This window comes from Myxine glutinosa, chromosome 7 (assembly GCF_964187855.1).
Source record: "Myxine glutinosa chromosome 7, kmMyxGlut1.1, whole genome shotgun sequence".
In the NCBI taxonomy this organism is placed as follows: Eukaryota; Metazoa; Chordata; class Myxini; order Myxiniformes; family Myxinidae; genus Myxine; species Myxine glutinosa.
Window position 1 is genome coordinate 150,405,631 of NC_136267.1, and position 22,541 is coordinate 150,428,171.

Sequence of the window (22,541 nt, forward strand, 5' to 3'; positions counted from 1 at the left end):
TTTCCCCTCTTATATTTTTTATTCTTCCTAACCATAGTCTTTGTTCACCTGCACTTCGTTTCACACTTATCTTGTCCGTCTGGCGTCTGCTCCTCTTCACTTCGTCGTCAGAATACGGACCTCTCACCCTCTTGCAATCCATTTTCTGTGAGCCTAAATCACGACATTTGTGACATTGACTTATTAGTATACGAGTACAAGGTCCTGACGCATGTAAAAGCAGTTTGGGTGCAGGAAGCTTCTATTAATCACCGACTTGTGCACCTTCCTAAACTTGTGCACCGCCACCAAAGGATTTCTATACTTCGTGCAAATGGCTGGATGACTGGTCTATGAGCTCACCTGCTATGTACTTGATGAAAGGGATAAAGGGAAGGGAAATAAGGGGAAGAAAGGCAGGTGAGGGTAGGTGAAAAAACTGGATGGGAGAGAAAGTGGACAAAATAGCGTTTTAATAGGTAAAGGTGTACTGCAGGTATTTAGTTTGTATTTTGTCGAAAAAAAGGTATGCAAGAGAGCTTTACAAGGTAACTTTTTCATTTTCATCTCTCCTCCCTTCACCTTTACACGATTTTATTTGGGTTTATGCCAACATTTTAAACATCAACTTCAGCAGCATCTGCAACATGGGGTGGCAGCGTCCCTCTTCACTGATAGAGAAAAAAAAAAAAAAAAAAAAAAAAACTTGTCTTCACTGATAGAGAAAACAAGCAAAAACGTTATTTTCTAAGCGGCTTTTCCTCCAGTCCTGCTACCTCAGCCGTTTTGTTCGTCGATTCTTCCATCTGTGGAACCATCTCATGTCATCCCTCATTAACTCTACCTGACTCAACACCTTTCCTTGTGGGTTTTAGAGTTTCCTTCCCTCCTTTTCCTGTTCATTCCTTCCCTTGCTTTGTGTACAAGAGCTGCCTTGCTGCCCCTACTGTCACAGTTCATACCCTCCGTTATCTTACTTTCCCATGAGCCTTCACCTTGTCGATAATTTATTTTTAACTGTCATAGGCAGATTATATCTCTGAGTTGGCCTTCAAAGCTCATAATCACCTCAATTCTCCGCAGGGCTGAGTCTCTCCCAAGCTTGTAGAATTATACCTCTTTATACCTTTTATATACCTCTTATACCTTATATATACCTCTTATAATTATACCTTTTATATACCTCTTTATATAGAGGTATATAAAGCCTTCATCTAGAGTGTGCCCCCACCCCTATGGGCTGGTGCTGCTTCCTATCTTGCCCCTCTTGAGGCCATGAAATGTAAGGTCCTTTGTATTTATTGGAAGTTGACCTCAGGTAGTTTAGTTCCAGTGTCTGCTTCTTACCCAGCATGGACTGGTAGGTGGCCTTGTAGTTTCTGGTTTCCGAGCTCAATTCTCATCCTGCTGCTCACAGACCTCGATGCCCAATCACTATAGCCTACAGGCCACACGTGTTCTGCATGAAACTCTATCCTTGTCGCCTTCACCTCTTTCTTTTCTATACCCTCTTTTCTCCCCTGTGGAGCCCTCTTCACAAATCTGTCGGCTCAAGCACTTCATGAGAATATTTCAATCTGCTGCCTCATGATCTCAAATTTCTATTACTGAGCGCTTGCTACAGCCACTGGGACCATGTTCTCACTCACCCTTTTCCTCCAATAGTCTCCAATTATGTATGGTCAATTTGATGTTATCCCACTGTTTTCCCTTTGCTTAAAGGGAAAAGGTTTTCCCTTTTTTTTTTTTTTCACTGTTTTCACTTTGCCCAATTTTGTGTGTTGATCCACAGCCCTTTCTGTGGATTTTGGTATGTTTAATCTTGGCACCTTTTCACTGCAAGAGGCTCTTCTGGGGCTGCAGTCATCATGAAGGTATCGTCACAGTGTTTCAGTCTAAGTAAAGTATATATATATATATATATATATATATATATATATATATATATATATATATATATATATATATATATGTATATATATATATATATATATATATATATATATATATATATATATATATATATGTATATATATATATACAAATAAGAAAGAACATCAGTTATGGTCAACAACATGGTTATCAAAGGGTCACAAGACCTGTTGAACCCAAAAAAAATTAAAGTTCATATTTGTATTACAGTCCATACTTGTGCCAAGTTTGGTTGACATCCTTCCATCCCTCCCTTTGTATACACTCCAAACTACCAGTCCCAACAATAGACCACACTCGGGGACCTCACCACTTCTTGGTGGCTTGTTCTCATCTACACTTGGTGCTTGCGAGGATGTGTCACCATCTCGACTCGACTCTTCATGCTCCTCCTCACGTGGCACGCGTTTTTTGCCGAGTGGAGTGGATGGCCTGCCATCCGACAGCAAAAAATTCACTCCATAACCGCAAGTCCCAAAAGTCTTCTCTCCCTGTATCTATAACCTCAGAAAGGTTCCAAAACAGCCACAGACAGCAAAATAAAATGAAATAAAAGCCGAGATCCAGTCTGGCCTCCAGAATGGCTCAACATCCCTTCCTCCTTGGAATATAAATAGTATGAAAGTATAACACATGATGGTGATTTTATACAACAAAAAAAGCATTTTAATTTAAAAAAATAATAATAATAGGAATAATTTATACAATGCAAAACACAGATCTTGTTTAAAAAAAAACAAAAACAAAATTGTACACCATGATAGAAAAGAAAAGTTCACGTGATCAGGCATGAATAAAAGGAAAGAAAAAAGAGTAGTGCCTAAAAAAATTAAATAACAGCCAAGCAAATGATTTGAACAAAAAATAAAACCAGCACAGAATAGAAAAAAGGCCAACCCTTTTCTGATAGATTTCTTCCTGCCATCGACTGGAGGAGGAGATGGGGTACGCTTCCTCTTTTTGGAGTTGCTTCCTCTTCGGTCACGCCGGTCCGACTCTGGGCTATGCGCCTGAAATACCACAGACATTCCCAATACAATGTGTACAGCTTAACTGGTTATTAAGACAGTGTTCAATGCATTGTGCAATGCTGACTTCTGTTGGACATTCAGGTACTTGCCTGTGAAGGATCCAGAATATCATAAAGATCAGCACTTCCAGCTCTCACCTCCTCGGAGAGGGATTTGACTGGGATACGCTTGCGGGAGCTGCAACAGTTGCGCATGTCGTCCACCTCGTAATCTTCTTCATTCATCCATTCATTGAATGAATCAGTGTCCAAAATCCACTTGGCATGAACCTGTACCCCAGTACCTCAGTCCATCAGAGTCAAAAAGCACTTTGCCTTAACTCTTCTATGAGTACTGTCTTTTTGAGTAAAACTTACATAGGAAAAAAAAGAAAAAAAGGAAAGGAGATTCGATAATTGGCTGCCATACAATCGTAAAAAGGGGTGCCTACAGAAAAGGTATACAAAATCATGCATCGGATGCAGAGTTCAGGCAGGTGCAGGAAGCACAATTACAGCACACCGCTAACAAATTGGGGAAAAAAACAAAACAAAGGGAGTTTTCTTTTGATAACTAAAAAAAAAACAAATTTAAGAACGTTCGCATCAACCCCCCAAAAAAGTTCAGATATCGAAGCCCACATAATAGGTAAAGGACAACCCAAGATGCAAGGCTGTTGCTGAGCGAAGCGATGTCAAGGCCATTTATTCCTGCTATGCGAAACACCCTGCAATCCATGCCTGCAGAAAACTGACTTTTTAGCACGACGGCCACATTTTCCATCCAAACATCATGTAACTGTTCAAAAAAGATTATCCATGGGAAGGTGCTCCTATGTTGAAGGTTTAGTGCCAATTGCTTAAGTGGTTGTGGAGAAAGCAAATTTAAAAGCGAATAAAGGTGAAAAAGTGAGTTGGGATTCCTGCCATGTGAAACACTGCAACCCATGCATGAATAAATCTTGATTATTTTGGAATACCGACTGCTTTTCCCATCCAATCATCATGTAACTTTGTATGAAGCTAGCTTTTACCATTGCACACATTTCTTATTCAGTCAATTTAGTTGTATGGCCTTCAAAGCCATCCCACAAAACAAGTTGATGAATCTTTCCTTGGTGTTGGGAAAATAGGTGCACAAAGCACACTGTGCAAAAGCACATATACACTTGCCTCAAGAAATGGTGCGAGCCCAAACTTTTCCGGGCCCGAACCGAAAAAATACGGGAAAAGGCAGGAATCCCGAATCAATTTTCCAGGAGTTCCCAGGAAACAATTTACTGGAAAGAAGCACTAACTTGGGCTCTATTTGTTTGAAAAATCTCAAGCTCAAGAAAATTAGGCTTACACCATCTCTAATCTCTATCATGTGCGGCGTGTCAGTGGCATGGCACAAATGCTGCCGTTATAGCACATTAGACAACAAAGGAGATAATGAGCACAAAAATATTATCTTGAACTTTGTGTTGACCGGAACTTTCAGTGGTCCTTTTTCATCTAATTTGCACAAGGGCCTCGGCAGACGCACCCCAATATGAATAAGGGTGGTTGTGGAAACCTATTAACTACTAATATAACTCGAGGGCTGTTATTGGAGTTCACTGATGGTTCCCGATATGGCCAACACACAATATTAGCCACTTGGTAGCACTTGCAATTCTGTTTCATAAAGACAACAAATGTTTTTCTCCCTCCCAAAAAAGCAGAATGCCACACAAAGCGAACCATAATAATGGAAAAATTAAATAATGGGGAAAAAAATCAAATAATTGAAAAATTACATAATGGGAAAATTAAATAATTGAGATATATTAATTGAAATTTAAGTACTTGAAAAGTATATTAAAAAACTAGATAATTAAATCATTGGAAAATCAAATAAGTGGAAAAATAATTGAAACTTAGAAAAAAAAAAGAAAAAAAGTACAGTGCATTCACAAAGTATTCAGACCCCTTCACTTTTTTCACAATTTGTTATGTTGCAGCCTTATGCTGAAATCGTTTCAATACATTTTTTCCCTCATCAATCTACACTCAATACCCCATAATGACAACGAGAAAACAGGATTTTAGAAAGTTTTGCAAATGTATTAAAAATAAAAAACTGAAATATCACATTGACATATGTATTCATACCCTTTGCTATGACACTTGAAATTTAGCTCAGGTGCCTCCCATTTCTCTTGATCATCTTTGAGATGTTTCGACACCTTGATTAACTGTGGTAAATTCAATTGATTGGACATGATTTGGAAAGGCACACACCTGTCTATATAAGGTCTCACAGCTGACAATGCATATCAGAGCAAAAACCAAGCCATGAGGTTGAAGGAGCTGCCTGCAGAGCTCAGAGACAGGATTGTGTCGAGGCACAGATCTGGGGAAGCCTACAAAAAAATTCTGCTGCATTGAAGGTTCCCAAGAGCACAGTGGCCTCCATAATTCTTAAATGGTAGAAGTTTGGAACAACCAGGACTCTTCCTTGAGCTGGCCGCCCGGCCAAACTGAGCAATCGGGGGAGAAGGGCCTTGGTAAGAGAGGTGACCAAGCACCCGATGGTCACTCTGGCTGAGCTCCAGAGATACTGTGTTGAGATGGGAGAAACTTCTAGAAGGACAACCAACACTGCAACACTCCACCGATCTGGGCTTTATGGCAGAGTGGCCAGACGGAAGCCTCTCCTCAGTGAAAGACACATGAAAGCCCGCTTGGAGTTTGCAAAAAAGCACCTAAAGGACTCTCAGACTGTGAGAAACAAGATGCTGTGGTCTGATGAAAGCAAGATTGAACTGTTTGGCCAAGGAAATCAAGATTGAATTGCATAATTAAAATCAATAAAACACGGTCATCAAATATTTTCTTAATCAATTGGCTAATAGCATAACTAAACCACTAGTGCTTCATCCGAAGATGTAACTTTTAGAAATTTAAGTAAATAAGTCATTAATAAAAAAATTAAATAATTAATTTATTAATCAATAAATAATTAATCGATTAATTGATTAATCAATAAATAAAAAATACCCTTTAAAGACAAATCACTTGGTCATTGTCATGCCCAAATATCAGCTTCCTAGCTCAAAAGGTACCAGAGATGATGCCCAGAAGAGAGAGGAAATGTATAAGTACTTAATGAATCGCTAAGAATTAAATAACTCATCAATTAATTGATTAATCAAAAAACAAAAAATAACGTTTTTGACCAAGTACTTGCTCACTATTGTGCCAAAATTTCAGCTTCCTTGCTCAAAGGATGGCTGAGATATCGCCCGGACAAACAAACAAACAAGAAAGCAAGAAAACAAACAAACAACCAGAGTGAAAACTGAGTACTCCCTTTCAGCGTGCGTCACTGCCGAGCCCCCTTCGGTGCCTGGCAATGACGTTATGCAGCGCCTGGAGATGGCATAGGAAAGGTGCGGTGTACAATTAAAGGGAAGATGAAACAACAATAAAGAAAAAGGAGAAAGGCCAGCAAAGACAATTTCACACCCTTTGCACATTGGTGTGCCTAGTGGATTACTCACATGGAAGGATGTGAGATAGCGAAAGGGATAAGACATGGTGAAGTGGTAGGAAGCGAGGGGAAAAGGGGTGCGGGCAGGCGGGAGGAAGAGTAGCTCGTGTAGAAAGCACGAGTATTGCTGAAAGTTATTCCTACTTTCCAGTGCCCACTTCGTGATGGTAACTCCTCCACATCTGCTTCCACCTCACTTGATGGCACCCATGTGTCATAACTGCAAAAAAGACCGCTTCCTAAACTGCGGCACAAGATCTTCAAAACGTATACTTCAATATCCAACAAAGCTAAGGAGATTGGAGACATTATCAGCTTCAGAGAAACTGCTAAGGTAGGAATACCAGACACTGGTGCATCATGTTTATACCTGTCAGGATAAAAGCCCCAATGGAGCAGCAGCTGTCGATCTTTCCGCATGACCGGGCGCACCCATTCCTCTGCAATGAAAAGGAACAGGGCTAACAACCACACACCAGCAATGACAATGAATGTTTAAATAAGTATTGGAAGCTATGGAGATGCTAATGATACATTATCCAATAATATCCCAAAACACCAACAAAAACGAGAACGGCACTCGGTAGAGCACATGACTCCACCAGGCTGAACAGTTTACATTTTGTATTCCATTAATAGGCCGGATCTGCATCCAGATTATCCAAACTCTAATCGGCTTGTTCATCACTTAACCAACTCTTCCACCGAGTTTTGTCATCAATCATCCATGCCTTTTTGAAATATCATACCATATATCGTTTTATGGCTCCATCTCTCAATGGTGAAGAATCAATTAAAAAAAATTGCGGATCCAGATCTTCACCAAAATCACATCAATTATTTCTTGTCATACACCCAAAGTGTATACAAATGTCAAAGTGTATTTATTTATTTATTAGACCCTGGTGTTGGGCTAGCGGCTAGGGTACCGGCTTAGGATCCTAGGATCCTGGGTTCGAATCCCGGTCGATCGCTGAATTAACGCCAGGGGGGTTGACTCAGCCTGTCATCCTTCCGAGGTCGGCAAATTGAGTACCAGTTCACTGGTAATTCCCTGTTTGTCATAAAAAGGCGGCAAAAAGGGTTGGCGTCAGGAAGGGCATCCGGCCGTAAAACATTGCTTCAAAAAGGGGACCAAAAAAACAACAACAACAACCACGGTTCCCGAAAAAGGCCAACCCCCGCTTCGCGGGGAAAAATGGCCTCTAAAGGTGTTTTTTTATATTTTTTATACACCGAAACCTGTCCGCTAAGTTGCGTCCTACCTAATCCATCCATAACTTTTTGAGATATCGTGTTATATATGGCTTTTAGCCCCATCACTCAATGGTGAAGAATCACTTGCAAAATTCTCGTATCTGGATCCGTATTCGGATCTTCACCAAATTCTAACCATGTCGTCCTTGTTACATACCCAAACTGTCCACCAAATTTCATCCTAATCCGTCATTTATACACTTTTTGATATATCTTACTTACAGACAGACAAACACCCAAACAAGTAAAGATACATTCAAAGTACACCGCCCCCATGCCAAATAATTAAATATCCTACAGCGCGGCATTGCCGGGACGCCTCCGGCGCCCGGCAATACCGCAGTGCAGCTCATTGAGGCTGCATTGGGAGGGAGAGGTGTACACTAATTGATTGATTCATTGTATAATTAAAATCCATAAAAGATTATCACAAAATATTTTCTTAATCAATTGGCTAATAGCATAACTAAACCACTAGTGCTTCATCCGAAGATGTATCTTTTAGAAATTTAATTAAATAACTCATTAATAAAAAATGAAATAATCGATTAATCAATAAATAATTAATCGATTAAATGATTTATCAATAAATCAAAAATATAATTGATAGCCACATCACTTGGTCACTGTCATGTCCAAATATTAGCTTCCCAGCTCAAAAGGTGCCTGAGATATTGGCCAAATGAGAAAGAAAATAAATAAATGATTGATAATGAAAATAAATAAATAATAATCATTAAAAAATTAAATTATGAATCAATTCGGTCACAGAACACATAAACCACCACCATTTCATCAGAATCTGTAACAGATTTTTTTTTTTTCAGTAATTAATCGAATAATTAAATAATTAATCAATTAATTGATTCATCAATAAATCAAAAATATCCTTGATAGCCACATCACTTGGTCACTCATGTCCAAATATTAGCTTCTGAGCTCAAAAGGTGCCTGAGATATTGGCCAAATGAAAAAGAGAACAAGTACACATACATTCAAAGTACACCGCCCCATGCCAAATAATTAAATATGCTGCAGCGCGGCATTGCCGGGGCGCCTCAGGCGCCCGGCAATACCGCAGTGCAGCTCATTGAGGCTGCATTGGGAGGGAGAGGTGTACACTAATTGATTGATTAATTGTATAATTAAAATCAATAAAAGATTATCACAAAATATTTTCATAATCAATTGGCTAATCGCATAACTAAACCACCAGTGCTTCATCCGAAGATGTATCTTTTAGAAATTTAATTAAATAAGTCATTTATAAAAAATTAAATAATTAATTGCTTACTCAATAAATAATTAATCGATTAATCAATAAATAATTAATAGATTAAATGATTAATCAATAAATCAAAAATATCCTTGATAGCCACATCACTTGGTCACTCATGTCCAAATATTAGCTTCCCAGCTCAAAAGGTGCCTGAGATATTGGCCAAATGAGAAAGAAAATAAATAAATGATTAATAATGAAAATAAATAAATAATAATCATAAAAAAATCAAATTATTAATCAATTTGGTCAGAGAACACATAAACTACCACTATTTCATCAGAATCTGTAACTTAAAAAAAAAATTTTTTTTTGTCATTAATCGAATAATTAAATAATTAATCGATTAATTGATTAATTAATAAATCAAAAATATCCTTTGCAGCCAAATCACCTGGTCATTGGCATGTCCAAATATCAGCTTCCTAACTCAAAAGGTGCCTGAGTTAATGGTCAGAAGAGAAAGGAAATTTGATTAATTAAATAAGTACTTAATTAATCGCTAATAATTAAATAACTCCTCAATTTATTGATTAATCAAAAAAAAACAACTGTTTTTGACAAAGGATTTGCTCACTATTGTGCCGAAATTTCAGCTTCCTAGCTCAAAGGATGGCTGAGATATCGTCCGGACAAACAAACAAGAAAGAAAACATACAAGAAAGAAAACAAGAAAGAAAACAAACAAGTACACATACATTCAAAGTACACCGCCCCATGCCAAATAATTAAATATGCTGCAGCGCGGCATTGCCGGGGCGCCTCGGGCGCCCGGCAATACCGCAGTGCAGCTCATTGAGGCTGCATTGGGAGGGAGAGGTGTACACTAATTGATTGATTAATTGTATAATTAAAATCAATAAAAGATTATCACAAAATATTTTCATAATCAATTGGCTAATAGCATAACTAAACCACTAGTGCTTCATCCGAAGATGTATCTTTCAGAAATTTAATTAAATAAGTCATTAATAAAAAATTAAATAATTAATTGATTACTCAATAAATAATTAATCGATTAATCAATAAATAATTAATCGATTAAATGATTAATCAATAAATCAAAAATATCCTTGATAGCCACATCACTTGGTCACTCATGTCCAAATATTAGCTTCCCAGCTCAAAAGGTGCCTGAGATATTGGCCAAATGAGAAAGAAAATAAATAAATGATTAATAATGAAAATAAATAAATAATAATCATAAAAAAATTAAATTATTAATCAATTTGGTCAGAGAACACATAAACTACCACTATTTCATCAGAATCTGTAACTTAAAAAAAAAAATTTTTTTTGTCATTAATCGAATAATTAAATAATTAATCGATTAATTGATTAATTAATAAATCAAAAATATCTTTTGCAGCCAAATCACCTGGTCATTGGCATGTCCAAATGTCAGCTTCCTAACTCAAAAGGTGCCTGAGTTAATGGTCAGAAGAGAAAGGAAATTTGATTAATTAAATAAGTACTTAATTAATCGCTAATAATTAAATAACTCCTCAATTTATTGATTAATCAAAAAAAAAAAACCGTTTTTGACAAAGGACTTGCTCACTATTGTGCCGAAATTTCAGCTTCCTAGCTCAAAGGATGGCTGAGATATCGTCCGGACAAACAAACAAGAAAGCAAGAAAACAAGAAAGAAAACAAACAAGTACACATACATTCAAAGTACACCGCCCCATGCCAAATAATTAAATATGCTGCAGCGCGGCATTGCCGGGGCGCCTCCGGCGCCCGGCAATACCGCAGTGCAGCTCATTAAGGCTGCATTGGGAGGGAGAGGTGTACACTAATTGATTGATTAATTGTATAATTAAAATCAATAAAAGATTATCACAAAATATTTTCATAATCAATTGGCTAATCGCATAACTAAACCACTAGTGCTTCATCCGAAGATGTATCTTTTAGAAATTTAATTAAATAAGTCATTTATAAAAAATTAAATAATTAATTGATTACTCAATAAATAATTAATCGATTAATCAATAAATAATTAATAGATGAAATGATTAATCAATAAATCAAAAATATCCTTGATAGCCACATCACTTGGTCACTTATGTCCAAATATTAGCTTCCCAGCTCAAAAGGTGCCTGAGATATTGGCCAAATGAGAAAGAAAATAAATAAATGATTAATAATGAAAATAAATAAATAATAATCATAAAAAAATTAAATTGGTAATCAATTTGGTCAGAGAACACATAAACTACCACTATTTCATCAGAATCTGTAACTTAAAAAAAAAAATTTTTTGGGTCATTAATCGAATAATTAAATAATTAATCGATTAATTGATTAATTAATAAATCAAAAATATCCTTTGCAGCCAAATCACCTGGTCATTGGCATGTCCAAATATCAGCTTCCTAACTCAAAAGGTGCCTGAGTTAATAATGGTCAGAAGAGAAATGAAATTTAATTAATTAAATAAGTACTTAATTAAACGCTAATAATTAAATAACTCCTCAATTAATTGATTATTCAAAAAACAAAAAATACCGTATTTGACAAAGGACTTGCTCACGACTGTGCCGAAATTTCAGCTTCCTAGCTCAAAGGATGGCTGAGATATCGTCCGGACAACCAAGAAAGAAAACAAACAAACAAGAAACCAGAGTGAAAACTGAGTACTCTCTTTCAGCGTGCGTCACTGCCGAGCCCCCTTTGGTGCCCGGCAATGACGATTTGCAATGCCTGGAGATGGCATAGGAAAGGAGCGGTGTACAACAAACAAACAAACAAACAAACAACCAGAGTGAAAACTGAGTACTCTCTTTCAGCGCGCGTCACTGCCGAGCCCCCTTCGGTGCCCGGCAATGACGATTTGCAATGCCTGGAGATGGCATAGGAAAGGAGCGGTGTACAACAAACAAGAAACCAGAGTGAAAACTGAGTACTCTCTTTCAGCGTGCGTCACTGCCGAGCCCCCTTTGGTGCCCGGCAATGACGATTTGCAATGCCTGGAGATGGCATAGGAAAGGAGCGGTGTACAATATTATATGAATATTTTATGCTGTTATTATATGAATATTCTCTTTCTCATTTGGCCAATATCTCAGGCACCTTTTGAGCTCAGAAGCTAATATTTGGACATGAGTGACCAAGTGATGTGGCTATCAAGGATATTTTTGATTTATTGATGAATCAATTAATTATTTAATTATTCGATTAATTACTAAAAAAAAAATAGATGAGAGAAAATGAGGCCAAATGAGAAAGAAAATAAATAAATGATTAATAATGAAAATAAATAAATAATAATCATAAAAAAATTAAATTATTAATCAATTCGGTCAGAGAACACATAAACCACCACCATTTCATCAGAATCTGTAAATTTAAAAAAAATTTTTTTTTTGTCATTAATCGAATAATTTAATAATTAATCGATTAATTGATTAATTAATAAATCAAAAATAGCCTTTGCAGCCAAATCACCTGGTCATTGGCATGTCCAAATATCAGCTTCCTAACTCAAAAGGTGCCTGAGTTAATGGTCAGAAGAGAAAGGAAATTTGATTAATTAAATAAGTACTTAATTAATCGCTAATAATTAAATAACTCCTCAATTAATTGATTAATCAAAAAACAAAAAATACCGTTTTTGACAAAGGACTTGCTCACTGTTGTCCCGAAATTTCAGCTTCCTATCTCAAAGGATGGCTGAGATATCGCCCGGACAAACAAACAAACAAACAAACAAGAAAGCAAGAAAACAAACAACCAGAGTGAAAACTGAGTACTCTCTTTCAGCGTGCGTCACTGCCGAGCCCCCTTCGGTGCCCAGCAATGACGATTTGCAATGCCTGGAGATGGCATAGGAAAGGAGTGGTGTACAACAAACAGACTGTGATGAAAACACAACCTCCACCCCCCTTCAGTGGCAGAGGTAATTAAATTAGTTTCACATAAACCCAGAAATGAAATCCATTAATTTTTTTATTGCAATAATAACTCGCACTGCCAATTTAAACAATAGTTCCACTTACCCTCATCAATGATAGCCGGTATGGGGAAAACAACGTGCGATGCAGCTGCCTTATCCTCAGTTATCGAGCCCTGCATACCGGCAAGTTAAAAACCAGAATTACAGCTATCTTGGTCATGATGAAGGGAAATCAAACAAATTTCAATATGAGATTTACTGGGTGTTATCATAACCAAGATGTTCACCTTATGTGTGTGCATGTGTGTACTGTACATATATATCAATATTCCATATTCTGAGTGGAGAAAGCGCCAGTATGGTGTCCCATACCAGCCCTTGCTGCACCTTATCGGGAGCGATAAGTGCCGCCTGCCACACAGAACATTATCTCTCGCTTCTACCAAGCACAATATTGAGTGATCCTGGATGCGGTCGGGAGTAATGATGAGAACATATAATTAGTGCTCCAACCTATGGCGAACGCCGTGAGGTCACCACCACAATGGCTGCATTGTCTGTGGAGCTCCGGAAGAGCCCTCCTGCAGCACCAATCATAAAGATGTTATTTCAGATAGTCACAAGTGCATGGAAAACTCAAAGTTACCGACCTGGTTTCACCCTTATTGGGGCATCATCAGGGCAACGCAGCGAGCTTCCACACATTTGTGACTCTGAAAACCTTTCCGCTGCAGTGCTTTCAGAAAGTATTCACACCCCTTGACTTTTTTCACATTTCGTTGTGTTACAGCCTGAATTAAAAATTGATTAAATTGAGTTTTTTTTTGTCACTTATCTGCACATAATACCCCATTATGTCAAAGTGTATTTATTTATTTATTTTTAGAAATCTTTACTCATTGGTTTGTTACATTGAGTTAACCATTGCTACATTTGATCTCAATTAAAGTTCACATGGGGAGGGGGTTGGGAGAAAGTACAAGAGAGAACTGAGAGATAAGTAGAAGAGAGAAAAGATCAGATGCATCTAACTCAAGTTATGATCTGCAAAATGAGTTAACCTGTTGAACCCAAAAATTGAATCAGTTCATATTTATATTGCAGTCCATACTTGTGTCAAGTTTGGTTCAATCCACCCTGTGGTTCACAGATTTGTGATAACGATTTTCAAATTAAGGGTCAGATGATCATTGACCTTTGGCTCTTTGACCCCAAAATCTAAGCAGTTAAACTTTGCATCACAGTACATACACACCTGTTCCAGGTTTGGTCAAAACTAAAGTCTGATACTTTCTGCTGAAGGTCACACAACCTTTGATCCAAAAATCGAACCAGTTAATCTTTGCATCATGTTAAATAGCTCTACTGGGTTTGGTCAACATCCCTTCAGTGGTTCGCAAGCTATTGCAAAAATGATAATCTGCTACGCACACATAGCCGGACGTACAACCCGAAAACATTTACTCTTAGTAAATGACAACAGGTAATCTTTAACTCCCACCAGCTAATGGTAGCAAACAGGACACGCAGCTTAGAATCCTCCAATGGACGGTGCATGTGTGGAGGGCTCGCCTTGCCTGCGAAACACTAGCATGACAATTCATAGCTGGGCCTAGACTTAAATCTCGGCTAGACAGCTCAGAGGGTGAGTGTGCGTAACTCTCATTCATCCGGCCAGCACATTATTTTCACTCCCTTGACATGTACAACATTAAGCAGCAAATGCAACTTGCTACAACTGGGTACACGATTGGCTGTGAAAAGCAAGTAGTTTCAGAGCTAATCAGGCAGCAGTAGCTGCCCCCGTCGATTACCAGGTAATTCACCAAAGTTGCATTTACTGCACAAATGGTGCAAATTTGCATTTTTCTTCCAAAGCATGTGAAGTGAAACATCCAATAATTAACAGATATTGTAATAAATGTAAATTGTTTCAAAAGATAAATCTGCCTTTAAGACTTTCTGGCTCACCTCTCACTAATTCCAACATACGTGGCCATGCCAAACCAACTTCCATGATCACCTCGTGGCCATTGATCAAATATATTTGCACAAACTCCTTAAACACAAAATAGTTATTGTTTATTTTATCAGCATTTTAGCTACAGCAAAGAGTGCAAACATACCTGATGTCTCTTCACAATGTCCTTGAGCTTGCTGGCAAGTTTGTGCTCGATATCTGTGTGTAGGTAGATTATGGGTCTGGACAAGCAGTTGTTCTGCAGGATATTGAGCAAGATTAATAGGTTTCCGTAGCAGTTTGTGACCAACAACAAGAAACAAGTAAAAAACAAAAGTGGAATGAAAGACGTTAATGCAAGCAGTGAATAGAGCACATTTTGCAAAGCGAGCAATTTGTCTGATTATTCTCGTCATCGAGAGTTCAACATACTTGCACCAGAAGCTTCTCAATAGTCATAAACATCTCGACATTCCGATCCATGCGCGATGGGTTCTGGAAGTCAAATCGCCTCCTGCAATGAAAGAATTAAACGGATTCATTAACTTCACTGCAATTCACTTCGAGAATGGTACAACTCGATAACCAATAATATGTGACTTTTGGAATGACGTACAAATGCTAACTAGGCTTTTCACACCTGCAGTGTGAAATTTCAATTTCACACCACCTGGATTTCGGCTTTTTCACCTCCCTGTTTGTCGTAAAAAGGCGACAAAAAGGGTTGGCGGCAGGAAGGGCATCCGGCCATAAAACATTGCTTCAAAAAGGGGACCAAAAAAACAACAACCACCACGGTCCACGAAAAAGGCCAACCCACGCTTGCGGGGAAAAATGGCCTCTAAAGGTGGTATACTGTCTGTCTGTTTACAATTACAGCGAGCAACCCGTTTCTGCTCGTCCGGGCACCTTTAACCTGCCGTTGTGAAAATGGAAATCTGGAAGTGAAATATTACGGAGTATACTTTACTTTTAAATTTTAATTTTTAGATTTAATTTTTAATTTTATAATTAATTTTAATTTTTAAAATAGTCTTTTAAACAGAATTTTCAGCATCTAAACGAAAGTAGAAATTGCAAGATGGTTAGCCTTGCATCGACCCGCATGGTTGGGAGTTTGCAGTACGAGCAGGTGGCCGGTGAGCTGAGAAAGTTATCCAAGTCTTTTGTTGTGTGGAGGTACAGCCTTTTCTCGCAAGTACTTTTCCATGTATTTTCGGCTTCTTTTGGAAGCCTTGAGCCATTTTAGGTAAAACATCTCATCTCATAAATACGATATACTGTATTCTCTGGTGCCCCGAACATGGTTGTTTCAAGGGGTTTCTGCGCGTGCACACTGAGCATTCTAGGAAGGATATGCCATTTCAAAATCTGCATATTCCGCAAAACTGCATTGAAATGTCTGTTTTCAGATTACAAACAATGTCCATTTTAAAGGTCGATTTTCATTACGTTAACCGATTGCAACATGTTTTTTTTTTGTTTTTTTTCAGGCAACATATCATTGGATTGCAATTTGTTTCATCATCAAAAAGTTCACATCTGGGGAAAACGAACGAACGAACAAACTACGACTACAATTGGAGGCTGTGTGCTGTTCAGCGACAACCCTGAAAAAAGTCCTCAGAACAAAACTTTGAGAACAAGAAAACTTCACAACTTGCTCCACGAATCGTGATCCCTTCCTGAAACGGAGGTGGATACTTCGTTCCACCTTCTGAAACCCGCAAATGGAGATGACGGCAAATGTGGAAATAACTTCACAAAGCTATGGCTGTTACAATATTTTGAGTATGACTAATCTTTACAATGAATGCTGCATTCAAATTGCGTGTCTGAAGAGGATGTCACAGAATGCTACTGCGAGATGAAGAAAGCAAGAAAACTAAACTTCATCATGCACTGGATGCAATTACATTGTCCCTCTAAGTTGCCACAAACCATCTCCATGCTAGATTGGATTTAAATTTTAAAAAATAGACAACAGGTGTGGGGATAAAGGGAAGGGTGTAGAATGATGCTGACAATGGGTATGTCCCACAAAAGGAATTTGGAACAATCGGCGAATCAACATTCAAAGAGGACAAGCATGCAAGCATCGATGCACTATGCAATGAAGGAACGGTTTTGCCGGCGAGGATGGTGTCTATCTGCTTCGACGGACAAATTGAACAATTGATGAAATCAAGAAGCCGATGATCGAGGTTTGTTAACCAACATGGGAGGCAAGGAGAAGCCGATATTTCGGGCATTAACCCTCCATTGCTCTTTTGCTCCACCAATATTTAAACCATCATTCAAATCGCAATGTGATTAAACTCTAGCACAGAGGTCCTCTTTGCAATAAACGTAATTATTAATTTAAGAAAAACAACTTTTTTGGTGTTGGTGTTGCCTGCCTGGTGTTGACTTAGCGGTTAGGGTGCCGGCTTGGGATCCTACGATCCTGGGTTCGAATCAGGGTTGATCGCTGAATTAACGCCAGGGGGGTTGACTCAGCCTGTCATCCTTCCGAGGTCGGCAAATTGAGTACCAGCTTGCTGGGATGAATGATCCCTGTGTGTATACTGGTTTAGAATAGGTACACAGTATCCCTGCGCATCGTAGGAGCGTGACCAAGGGTTGGAGTCAGGAAGGTCATCCGGCCATAAAAACATTGCCTCAAACAGGGAACCATGATTGTCATGGGGCACGCAAGGCTAACCCCCGCTCTCATGGGGAAAATGGCCTTAAAACGATCATTCATTCATATTTCATAACATTTATCTCATAAAAATGCCTACAAAAAATTTAACCAACATCATCATCATGTGCCATGCCCAATGCAGAGGGTTGGTGCTGCCGAAGCAGTTACTAGGCTACAATAGTGACAACTCCAGGACGCCACTCCGACACAGGAAATCAGGGCGGAAACTTGTAACTTGTTCCATGGTGCAGGCGATAGCCCGCCTACTATTCACGAAGGACAGTGGGATCTTTAATGTCTAGCAACTAAGGTCGACAGACAGGACGCCCGTTTAACATCAACCTGAGGTACGGCACACACATTGATGAATCACCCTGCCCGTGAAATGCCGGAATGACAGTTTATAGCTGGGCGGAGATTCAAAATCAGGCTAGATGGATTATAAGCGAGTGAGCGGACCACCTCTAGGCCATCCTGCCAGCCCTATCAAACATCTGACAATGCAATTGCATCTCCCAATGGAGTTAACGCTCGTGCAGTTACCTTACCAGCCTTGGTCGATTTTGAATTTGTAAACAGCAGCCAGTACATGACACAGGGAGCCGCCAGGTTTAAAATCCATGAAGCATTTCATCTGCAGAATTAGGACGGATGAGACAAAGGAAATGCAATGCTGTTATTTAAGTAACGGCCCAACAATTTCAAATAAACATACACATCCCGAGCTTCACACTTTGGCAATGTATGCAGCGCTGTTTATCAGTGCCAAAGCAGCACAGGGGTGCAGCACAGAGCAGCAAGGTACCCACGTTGACGCACGTACCGGCACACGAGTGAGTGGTGCATTGCTGACTTGTTTCCCCAGTACGTCATCTTGGAACTGCAGCAGCTGGATGACGAGACTCGCCAGGGATTTGTTTGTTGGTGGATCTGCTTGAATGTACTGAAAAGTTGTGTTTTTAAATGCATTACAAGCATGATCTTATTACTGCTTTACATACCCAATTATAATCAATGAGTATTTTATACATGCCAGTAACTGGCTTTGAAGAAGATAAATTTAGGTGGAAATTAAAACTCTACGTGTGCAATTAATTGAAAATTAATCAAACGCAGGTAAGACTAATACAGAAGGTGAAAAAAAACTCACTTTTAAAAGACATGCAAGTCAATATGTTCGATGCATAAAGAAAGCCATATAGTCCGGCAGCTAAGCTAAATATAGCTCATAACAATTGTGCATTTTGTGAGGAAAGCACCAAATTTGGCACACTAGTAGACTATCATATTATGAAAAGATCGGGATATTGAGCCATCTCAGATTCCGAGATTTGATTTTTGCAAGATTTGCAGATTTTGCAGATTTGCAAGCTGAGATTGCAACGCCAGGGACGGCCGACTCCTTCCTGCGAGCTGCGCACGTCACCCGCACAAGAAGAGCTCATCAAATCACTGCAGTGGCACTGCACATCCTGCACCCCCGTGCGTATGAACGCCACTGCATGACATATGCTGATGATGCAGAAGACCTGCCCGAGTTCGAAGACTGGTGTCACCAGAGAGGAGAAGACATTCCCAACTTTCAGTAATGGGCAACTGTGCTGGAACTAGAGATGTTGGTACTGGTCCTAGTGCGTTCTCTGCGGCAGGCTTCATTCACGATGCACCTTGATGCCCTGACGGAACTGGTCCCATGGTTCCATGCCTTAGACCACACACACTATGCCAGGTGGGTCCCTGTTCACCTGAGGGACATGGTTGCACTCCCAATGAAGCACCCAGATGTAGCCAGAGAATTCAGGGCTGGCAACTTCACTGTACAGAAGACGAAGGTGTTCTCTTCGATCCCAATCGAATCGAAATCTTGCAAAAATCAAATCTCTGAATCTGAGATGGCCCAATATCCAGATCTTTTCATAATATGATAGTCTACTAGTGTGCCAAATTTGGTGCTTTCCTCACAAAATGCACAATTGTTATGCTAAGTTGCCCCACTAATAGTCTCCTCCCCTTTGCCACCTCCAACTACCAGCATGTCACCCCCAGCTAACAGCACAAAGCTTCTAATACCAATATATTTCCCCCCTTCTCCATACGAGCACATCACCCATCCCACCTTCCTCAATGCTGACACAACCCCCACCACATCCCCAATAGTGGCACGTTGTCATCCTCCACCTCAACACCCACACATCGCCGACCCCTCAACACATGCACATCCTCCCCACTCCAATACCAGCACATCACCTCTCCCCCCCAACCCCCCCGTCCGACACAAGGTTGCCAGACGTACGACAATTATCGTATTTGTATGATTGTTTCCACCCATGTGTGTATGAATGAACAGGCCACAGCGGTTTGCCTTGGACCAGGCCCAGCTGTTTCTGCACAATTAAGCGCTCAAAACATATTTTTTCACCCTCCCCACTCACATTGATCATCGAATGTCTGATCTTCATGCCTACGTATCGCTGAATACATCTAGCATTGCAAAAATGGGCAAACATACGATAATTCTGGCAAGTCCAAAAAGTACTCGACCTTAAGTTTGCAGTTTATATTTCACAAAGTTTTTCTCACAGTTCTTTGCGCATCATGTCCCACATGACTCGGCATGGAGCTTTTTCGATGCTGGCGTACCGCTTAATGGCACAGAGTGCAATGTGCATGAACTTTCATGACACCACTGCCGTTCTGTCTGTGAAGCTTGCGATCGCACAAACACATTTTCAGCAACACAGACGCAAGCCAACCATCTTTTCATCGACAAAGAAGTGCGAGTCGTGTGATCGATCACGATCCATCGGCGGTGGAGAAGTGGGCCGACAGCAAAATATCCTGCTTGAAATATTTGAATATTGAATTCTTTGAAAAGCTCTCCTGGCATCATCATGACAACTGATTACTCAGACTCAGAGAGTGAGGCAGATCTGTCTCAGAAAAAAACGTAATAATGTGAAAAAGCAATTATTATTGAGATTATTGATTACTAGCCGAAACCCGTGGAACATCCACGGAAGGGAGGATGTGGTGTATGGATAGAGTGTACCATTATGGATGGCATAGGGGATTTGCTTGTCCGAGTAAGAGTTAGGAAGAAAGATGAGAATGAAGAGTGCGTATATGAACAACGATCGCCGACACCGGCACAAATGCATGCTCTGGATTGTCCACTCAGTGGACGGCTTGCTTTCGCCTTCGCCTGTCCAATCAGCGGACGGCTTGCTTCGCCTTCGCCCAGCAGACACCAATACGATGGCGTCGTATCGGCAGTTAATCGGATGCTTTTGGGCCCCAACGTCGGCTAATTCAGATTTTTCGAGTATGGCTCTACGTGATAAACAAAGAGCGCGGTTCGTAGATCGTAAATCCATTAGTGCCGTGGGCATCGGGTCACTGGGTGCGGCGTAAAAGGGATAACAAAGTCGAGTCCTTACGCTATTATTATATAGATTGTCTGCGAACAGCATAGCAATGCCAGCCTCCAATCGTTTGATGTGCTGAAAGACAATTTTAGGACACAAATGTAGCGCAAAATGCCAGTCTTGGCTGCACATACGATACTGCTATCACGAAGCATGTAATTACCTCCGCCACTCAAGTTCAACAGAGGTTATGTTTTCACCCCTGTCTGTTTGTCTGTCAGTCAGCAGGACATATCAAAAGGTTTTGGACGGATTTGGATGAAAGTAAGTGGATGAGTTGGTTAGGTGACAAGAATAAGCCGATTAGATTTTGGTTCATGCCAGGATCCACATCTGACCCATCAGTGGGATACGAAACGGAAACCGATCGACCGGGCGGAGGTATGCGCTCGACTCGACTGACAGCTGCTGGTGTAGTTGGTGGCTGTTATTTTGAAGACCTTGCAGAAATTCTCAAAGGCAACAAATTCAGCATTCCGATTGGTGAGCTGACCGACATTGGCAATGTCAAAATGCTCTGTATTGCTCAATGATGTGCCAAAGACCGTCCAGAGCCCATTCTGGAAGCGAGTACAGATTTTTTTTCAGGCCAAGATTGGAATGCTGCACCCACGGCAGCCAATGGAGAGTGGGGCAGGTGTACCTCTTGCAAACGTTGTTTGTTTCTGAAGAAACTGGCAGCATTTGCCCTCGACATCCTCGTTTTTCCTCACTCAAATGCTTCTTGTGAACCGTATTCTCACAAGTCTGTCTGACTAATAAAACAAAGTCAGGCAACAGACTCGTCATTGACAACATTGACGGTCCGCTGCTCACCATTTCGATTGATGCATTCCATCCCAGCCTACTGACAATATGCTGCACACTCCAATAGCGGCATATAACAGGCCCTCACTGCAATAGCAGCATATCACAGCCACCCTCACACCAATAGCGGCATATCACAGCCACCCTCACTCCAATAGCGGCATATCACAGCCACCCTCACTCCAATAGCGGCATATCACAGTCTCCTCACTCCAATAGCGGCATTTCACAGCCTCCTCACTCCAATAGCGGCATTTCACAGCCTCCTCACTCCAATAGCGGCATTTCACAGCCTCCTCACTCCAATAGCGGCATTTCACAGCCTCCTCACTCCAATAGTGGCATTTCACAGCCTCCTCACTCCAATAGCAGCATTTCACAGCCTCCTCACTCCAACAGCGGCATATCACAGCCTCCTCACTCCAATAGCGGCATATCACAGCTATCCTCAATCCAATAGCGGCATATCACAGCCTCCTCACTCCAATAGCGGCATATCACAGCTATCCTCACTCCAATAGCGGCATATCACAGCCTCCTCACTCCAATAGCGGCATATCACAGCCTCCTCACTCCAATAGCGGCATATCACAGCCCTCCTCACTACAATAGCGGCATATCACAGCCCTCCTCATTCCAATAGTGGCATTTCACAGCCTACTCACTCCAATAGTGGCATATCACAGCCTCCTCACTCCAATAGTGGCATATCACAGCCTCCTCACTCCAACAGTGGCATATCACAGCCTCCTCACTCCAACAGTGGCATATCACAGCCTCCTCACTCCA

The 22,541-nt window shown here is 40.2% G+C and overlaps 1 protein-coding gene across 2 annotated transcripts in view; it reads right to left on the minus strand.

Annotated features, from left to right (window-relative positions):
* SMARCC2 (SWI/SNF related BAF chromatin remodeling complex subunit C2) overlaps nucleotides 1–22,541 on the minus strand; it is a 67,420-nt gene that overhangs the window by 41,171 nt on the left and 3,708 nt on the right. Inside the window, exons 2-11 of one of the 2 annotated variants that reach the window (XM_068123394.2) lie at nucleotides 18,344–18,463; nucleotides 18,069–18,154; nucleotides 15,267–15,348; nucleotides 15,001–15,093; nucleotides 12,978–13,047; nucleotides 6,808–6,877; nucleotides 6,582–6,657; nucleotides 3,080–3,211; nucleotides 2,809–2,921; nucleotides 2,222–2,343 (exon numbers count right to left, since the gene is read on the minus strand). In XM_068123394.2, coding sequence (XP_067979495.1) covers nucleotides 2,222–2,343; nucleotides 2,809–2,921; nucleotides 3,080–3,211; nucleotides 6,582–6,657; nucleotides 6,808–6,877; nucleotides 12,978–13,047; nucleotides 15,001–15,093; nucleotides 15,267–15,348; nucleotides 18,069–18,154; nucleotides 18,344–18,463 — 964 coding nt within the window. Of the gene's footprint in view, nucleotides 1–2,221; nucleotides 2,344–2,808; nucleotides 2,922–3,031; nucleotides 3,212–6,581; nucleotides 6,658–6,807; nucleotides 6,878–12,977; nucleotides 13,048–15,000; nucleotides 15,094–15,266; nucleotides 15,349–18,068; nucleotides 18,155–18,343; nucleotides 18,464–22,541 lie in introns of both variants that reach the window. The other variant, XM_068123393.2, reaches the window with a different exon arrangement.